General features: G+C 37.0%; 1 protein-coding gene across 1 annotated transcript in view; it reads right to left on the reverse strand.

Annotated features, from left to right (window-relative positions):
• Positions 1 to 8,055, reverse strand: part of LOC106870024 (pre-mRNA-processing factor 17) — a 72,967-nt gene that overhangs the window by 15,122 nt on the left and 49,790 nt on the right. The window contains exons 5-7 of the mRNA XM_052974345.1: positions 4,937 to 5,079; positions 3,634 to 3,730; positions 1,938 to 2,152 (exon numbers count right to left, since the gene is read on the reverse strand). Of these exons, the coding sequence (XP_052830305.1) occupies positions 1,938 to 2,152; positions 3,634 to 3,730; positions 4,937 to 5,079 (455 nt within the window). The remainder of the gene's footprint in view (positions 1 to 1,937; positions 2,153 to 3,633; positions 3,731 to 4,936; positions 5,080 to 8,055) is intronic.

Consider the following 8,055-nt stretch of genomic DNA (forward strand, 5'->3'; position numbering starts at 1 on the left):
CCCCCCCCAGTTACCATTATGGTTTGAAATGGTGCACATTGTGCAATTTCAGTTGAAAGTGTAGTAGATTCAAAAACCAAACTGTTGGACAGCTATGCAGATACCCTGCTGAGATCACTATCGTTTCACATGATTGGTCAATTAACAGACCAATCAGTGTCAAGCCTCCATGTGATTCAACTTTCTAGAACGTTCTAATGAGTATTTATAAAAGGTGGGTGTTTTGGCAGTCAGTTCAGAATGTTGGAGCAGTTGTGGTGACAACTGCATTCTCATCTTTCCATTCAGCAGCCGTGCAGATTGAAGATGCAGATTTGCAGCCATGAATTTAGGAAGAATTTTTTCCTCAGTTGTGATGGCCTAGTCACAGATCGATATGTACCAGTTGTTTTGTCACAGACCCCAGAATTCTTCTCTTCTAGTCTGTTTAAATTGCTGCTTTCTTATTCTTCATCCAAAGACCAACACAGAAGACACTATGAGCAGTAAATAAAGCTGCCGTTAATTATTCATGTGTGTCATTTTATTGAATGATTAAAGCTCTAAAATTAACTAAATTGTATACAGAAACGATGCATGTAGCGAGATGGGATAGGAGGATATAAGCTACAGGTGTGTGTATATACATACATGTGTGTGTGTGTGTGATTATCCCAGTGTTTTTTCCTAATTTGAAACAGCTGTGATCTGAGAAAAATTTTGCTGCTATTTTTAAGAGGTCAAGTGTGTAAGCAGGTGCTGACCTGCATAAATTCAAAGTAAACTTGGACATAATTTAGCTCCAAATCATCTCTAGTTGAACAGACTCCTGATGAGAGTGTTCTGACCATCCCATCTTTTTGTATATCAGGAACACTTTGTTGCCCAGTATATTCTTTATATATATCTGTTATTTAAAATGGTAAAGTATAGAATATATGGCTGTTATTTCGAGCAGGTTGAATGATCCTGTAGATGCTGCCACTGAAACTCAACAACGTACATTGCTGTCACCTTATGGCGGATGCGATGGTGGTGGAGGTGATGGTGGAAGCTATATAGTTAGGCAGCGACGGAGCAAGTAAACCACACAATAAATATTCTCATCTGCCAGAAAAATATTATCTGTCTGTCTGTCTTTCTGTTTCTCTTTTACACATTCTATTCCATTCCTTTACACAGGTGGTTGACGTAAGAGTATGAATTACTTCAGGGAGGTGGTTGGTGTAAAGGACTGTGTAAGGTATGAGGTACTTACAGAGGGAGTGACGGGTGGAGAGAGGAACAGCAGGTAGCAATTCAGTTACATATATAGATAGACATAGATAAGCACCAATATAATAAGGATGACATGCGGGAAATAAATCACATAAACTATCAAATAACTGTCGGTAATCAGTGGTATCTATTAACAGGTAATTAATCAAGTTATTTTCCGAGATGGAAAACAAAAATGGACTTTGAGATCTTCATGTCATTCCCACTGACTACTACGCATATAGATACACAGAAAAATATATATGATGCTGGTGTCACATAATGGACACTTGTGCTGGTGGCACATAAAAAGCACCCTTCGAACATTGGGCCACACAGCTGATGACAAGTGACTGAGACTGTTGGCAATATGCCATGCTTGAGAAGATTCGTCAAGCGAAATGAAATTATAGTTGTGGCTGATGCCGGTGTCACGTCTGGTGAGTGTACTGGAAGCATTATATTATGGCAATAATATACCATTTCTATCTACCAAATCCACTCACAAGTCTTTAGTTAACCTGTAGCTGTTGTAGAAGACACTAGCTCAAAAGTGCCATGTAGTGAGACTGAACCCCAAATCACACAGTTGGGAAACAAACTCCTAAACTACTCACCCATACCTGCATCTTTATATACATATAAAAGTAATTTTCATGGGAGTTTTGACCATTGCAAGTGAAAGAGTAGTTATTACTTACTTTGATCTTAGAGTCCATGCTGCAAGACAACATAAGATGAGCATATCTAGGGAACCAGCGGATAGCAGAAATCCCTTTGTTGTGACCTGTCCATGTGTGGATAAGTTTTTTGGGAATGAAACACTTCTCTGGTGGATCTTCAGATTTGAGGTTAACGCCAACATCATGTGGAGGGTGTAAGAAGGAACGGCCTTGGTAGTCTGTGGCATCTTTGACTGCAAATCAGAAATGAAGAGAAGGTTTTACAAAGACTACTTAGACACATAATTTAGAACATTTTAACAAGTATTTATTGCACACATGAATACAAACAAGGTTTAGTTGAACAAATTAATCCCAGCACTCTACATTTGAACCCAACCCCCAGACACACACACACACACATGATGAGCTTCTATGAGTTTCTGTCACAAGGCTCTGGTTGACCTGAGGCTATATTAGAAGACACCTCCCCAAGGTGGCATGCAGTGTGAGTGAAGCTAAAACTATGCGGTCAGGAAGTATATTTCTTACCACACAGCCAGATCTGTGGCAATCAAAAATCTAAAATAGCAGATAAAGATCACTGCATGATAATGTCTATAAAGGAAATGCATAGCAAATTGCTGAATGTCAACCTTTGTACTCTCAGGTAAATAAAGAGGATACAAAAGAAGATCTACCTTATAGGTAACTTAAAACAGAGGGTTCAAATTACACAAGCACAGGTAGTTCCAATATATCAGGTAAATCTGGGGAGTGGAAGTGTGCACCCAGTAACAATTCAACTTGATGCATGTTTTGTATTTGACAATAAGCTGGTGAGTGAAATTTAAAAATTGTCTGTAGATTAGATATACTGTAAATCCTCGAGTATAGTCCGCCCTTGAGTATAATACGCAGGGGATTTCTAGGGGGCTGTACCTCTGAAAAACCTAAACCTTATGTATAATACGTACCCCTTCTCTAACTTGAGTCAAAGAGGTCTATATAACATCCTTGGTTTGTAAACATATATATGGTAACGTCCTTTATTATTATTATTGTAAATATAACATAATGCAAACGTGTAGCTTTTTTGTGCACTTTGTTTGCAGAAAATAAAGAAATAACAGTAATAACATCAGTGAAAAATAAATATAGCTTAAGGTATTTTTGCGCCGGACATCACAAAATGCGTCTGAATAAACATTGCTGGACAGCGAATAGAGACTCGGACATTGCTTAGAAAATATTTTTCATTTTTAACCTCGTATACAGTACGCACTAGGGATTTTGACCTTTAAATTTTGGGGAAAAAAATGCAGATTATACTCAAGGATTTACGGTAAATCAAAATAAATTTCTGTTGCTTTAGTAAAATGAAGTAGATCGGTTGAAATGAAATGAAATATGCTGTCATAGAAGTGACAGAATGCTCACTGTGAAATATGTGGGCTGCCCTTCAAAAGAAAACAACCAAATCCCAGTTCACAAAGTTTGCCAAAACACGAGACAGCCCTTGCAAGTGTAACATTTAACCTACTTCTTAGTATCAATTGTTAAGAATAGCTCTAGTCAGCTGACTGCTTAAGCGATCAGCTGACTAGAGCTATTTATAACAGCTGCAACAACGATCTACCCCAATAATTCTATGCAAATCTGACAAGAAATGGAGAAAGAAAGCCAATGAATAAGAATCATTGATACAAGTCACCCAAATAACAGAACTACTTACTATGTAATGTAGATTTCTCGTCGCCGACTTTCTCTTCTGGAGGTCGTTTGATTTTGTTTCGTTTCATGAGGATTTCATCAAGTTCCTTCATTTCTTCCTAAAATGGTTAAAAAGCAAAAGAAAAGTGAGAGCGAAAGGGATAGGAGTTTCCTTCATTGATTGTGAGGAGGGCTGTATGTGCTGGTGTGCAGAAATACAACGGCATTATGTTCACCTAATTGTTGATCATATGATTCGATTACAAGATTCCAAGATCAAAATCTATCAATTCATTGATATGTATGGCACACCAAATATAGTGTTGACTTCTGTGGTTCTTGTGGCTGTTTCTGATTTCTAAATCATATTCTTTTACTAGTTTCACTCACTGAACTCTGGCCATGTTACAGCACAGCCCTGAAGGGTTTTCGACAGTTACACCAAACTCCAGTACTCGAGTCTTGTAGGTATTTCGCCAAGCTCTCTATCATATGGCCGAAAGCTTACTTTCAAATTATGTACCTTTGTTTTGAGGGAGTTACTTCCCCTAGGGAATAAATACCACTAGGAATCTCCCCCCCACCTAATATAGACGCATGCACATAAAGGGTTTCTATAGTTACTGTTCAACTAAATTTCACTCACAGAATTATAGTCTACACAAGACTAAGGCAAAAGTCACTTGCAACACAAAACACAGCAGGATTGAAACAAAAATGACATGGTTTCAAAGAAAACTTATTTGCTACACAACCATGCCTCCATCCGTAAGTTATCATTATCATTTAACTTCCATTTTCTATGCTGGCATGGTTAAGACATTTTGAGAGAAACTGGCAAATTAGAAGCCTGCACCAAGCTCTGCTGTTTGTTTCAACGTGATTTCTACAACTAAATGCCCTTCCCAATGTCAACCACTATACAGGGTATATTGTGGGTTACATCAGACAATAGCAGTCATTTACCTAACTAAAATAACATTGAAGTGTCCTAACCAGTATTCAAATCTGGGTTATTATGATCCCAACCTGGTGATCTAACCATATGACAATCAATCATGACCATTTGCCCAACTAAAATAGAGCTGAGCTGCTGTAACCAGGATTTGAAACTGGATTATTATTACTATGGCTACAACATGGTGTCCTAACCACTAGATGGCCGCAGTTATTTGTCCAGTTAGTTACTATCTTCTTCAACAGACACGATGCCAGTGCAGCAATGCTAACTAATATCATCAGTTATATAGTAACACAACTGCTGTATATAACAGACCACTCATGTAGATATAAATAGCTACTACCAAGACACCACACACACTTACCTCATTAGGCTTCATCACAGTTTGTTCATCTACAAATTTGCCCCAGGGTCCAAGATAACCATCAACATCTCCTGCATTATCGTTCCGTAACCGTTTTCTTTTGTCACCAGGCCGACACTTGGTTTTCTCAAAAACTGTCAGATCTAGATATATATATACACATATATACATTTATATATCATGAGTGCACATATATATATATATATATATATGTATATATATATATATATATATATATATATATATATATATATATATATATATATATATAAATACATATATTATCTATATATTCATATATTTAAAAAATATGTTACCATAAATTGAGAAAAAATAAAAATAAAACAGTGAAACAGTTTTAAAATGTAAACAAGATTTTTTTTGGCCAACAACTTGCCATTTTGTATACATACATACATAATCATCATCATGTATATATATGTGTATATTACATATAGGCAAGCTTGCTTCCCAACCTCATAGTTCTGGGTTCAGTCCCAATGCATGGCGCTTTGGGCAAATGTCTTCTACTATAGCCTCAGGTCAACCAAAGCCTTGTGAGTGGCATGGTTTTCTATAACTGGATGCCCTTCCTAACGCCAACCACTCCGAAAGTGTAATGGCTGTTTTTACATGCCATTTGCGTGACGACACCGGTATCTGTCACGACTGTGATTTTGCTTGGCTTGATGGGTCTTCTCAAGCACAGCATAATGCTAAAGGTTCTTGGTCATTGCCTACGTGATGCCAAACACTCAAAAGGAACTCGGCCACTTGGCCCCAGGGGGCCCAACACTCAAAAGGAACTCCGAGATGTGTAATTCATTTTAAGGGTTACACAAGGATAAAAAAGGTTGAGAAGCATTGGTTGTAAACGAGCACCACCTGCATCAGAGTAGTGTCTTTCATTCGTAGTTCTACAATGGAAAACGTGTCCGTCTGTGAGGAGATATTTATTACCTTACTTGGAATTAGGTGAAGGTAGGGCAACAGGAATAACAAGGGGCCACAGAAAATCTGCATCAATGTATTCCGTCTGAACCATGCAAGCATGGAAAACGAGGACATTATGACAATGATGATGAATACAATTCACTTGTGAATATTGGGTCTCATTTTCTCTATTTGTTTCATCAAGTCTACAAACACACATGCTGTTGTTGTTGTTTAACCCAAGGTCAACCTTGTTTGAGCATTGCAGCCATGATCACCCCATCTGCAAAGACTACATCATCCAATATGTCTTTTCTTTTTTTGGGTGGAGGGAGCGAAGGGTGTTAGGAAGGGCATTTAGCCATTAAAAAACCATGCCAAAACAGACAGTGAAGCCTGGTGCAGTCTTCTGTCTAGCCAGCTCCTGTCAGACCAACCAACCTAAGCCAGCATAGAAAACAGATATTAAACGATGATGATGATGAAGGCAATAGTGGGGTGTTGATCTGAGGTAGATTTGGCTACTATTTTGTGGCAGATCAAGCAAACACACAGGCAATCCCTGAGTTGGTTCAATGTGTATGTATGGCAATATGCATGAGTTACATATTTATTAGGGTATAAATTTAGAATGTTTTACTAACACACATCTGTGATATTTTCACACAATGTTTTTCAAATTTTCATAGTTATATATAAAACATATGGTATTCAGTTTATTTAGCAATGCTCAAGTTTTTTTTTTTTCTTATCTGGGTTATATTAATGTATAGCACAACCCACACCAAGACCAACAGGACATCTTTTCCCCAGTTTACTCCTTGTTATAAAGAAATAGGGATAAAAAAATAAGAAAAGATAAATTTAATATAAGATCGTAAACGTAATTTTGTTTTGCTAATAACTTCATCTTTTGAGATGACAAATTAGTCAATATTTAGAATCCACATTCAAAAAATAGGTGTAGGTTGGCATTCAGATGTAAAATAATACTTTAATAAGTACCCAACTGACCCATGCCGGCATAGGAAAGTGGACATAAAAATAAATAAATGAAACTTGTTGTAATCAGTTTCAATGTAAGACAAGTTTCAATGTACAAGGGTTTATGTATAATCACCTGAGGAGGAAAGAAAAAGCAGGGAGAAGAAATGATGGAAAGACTAGACAGCATACCAAATATATGAATACAGGGACGATACAGTTCTCCTAACGCAGAAGGGCCTCCAAACAGGGCCAAGATGAAGTGCCACTAAGCATTCCACCCGGCTTGCTAATGATTCTGCCAGCTTGCCATCTTAATAATAATAATAATAATAATAATAATAATAATAATAATAATAATAATAATAATCCTTTCTACAATAAGCACAAGGCCTGAAACTTTGGAGGAGGAGGTGAGGTCGATTACATCGAGCTCAGTGCGTAACTGGTACTTATTTTTTCGACCCCGAAAGGATGAAAGGCAAAGTCGCCCTCAATGGAATTTGAACTCAGAACGCAAAGACGGACGAAATGCCACTAAGCACTTTGCTCGGCATGCAACCATTCTGCCACCTCGCCACCTTAATAATAATAATAATAATAATAATAATAATAATAATAATAATAATGATGGTCTTTCCAAATCAAAGAGTATCCAGCAATGCCTATCCCAAAAAGATGTTCATTTGCAGAAGAACTGTTTATCAAAAGTAGTTAGACTCAAAAAATATTTTTTCCTCTTGTATATGCTCCTGTGTCTTCTCTTCATTTTAATATTCTGAGATGGATATGGGAGGGAAAAAAAAAAAATTTAAACAGGGGAGGAGGGTGGAGATAGGAGGAATGGTAGGACTAGGAGAAAAGGGAGTTTATATACATATATGTATGTATGTATGTATGTATATAAACTACACTTTCACCAACAACAACTGGTGTGTAGCTATCAGCAACTGTTATGTAGATAAAGGTAACTACTATAAAGTATGTGTGTATATATGTGTGTGTGCACATGCATGCATCTATGTGTGTGTGTGTGTGTGTGTGTGTGTGTGTGTGTGTGAGAGTATATATGCATTTTGATAGCTGTGAATATGAAGACACATGCTAATATACAAAACAGATGTGGAAACACTTTTGAGTAAAAAAAATACATATATGTAAAAATAGTAAGCGAAAATGAAAATTTAAAAAAAAAAAAAAAA

Source organism: Octopus bimaculoides, chromosome 18, assembly GCF_001194135.2.
Source record: "Octopus bimaculoides isolate UCB-OBI-ISO-001 chromosome 18, ASM119413v2, whole genome shotgun sequence".
Taxonomy (NCBI): Eukaryota; Metazoa; Mollusca; class Cephalopoda; order Octopoda; family Octopodidae; genus Octopus; species Octopus bimaculoides.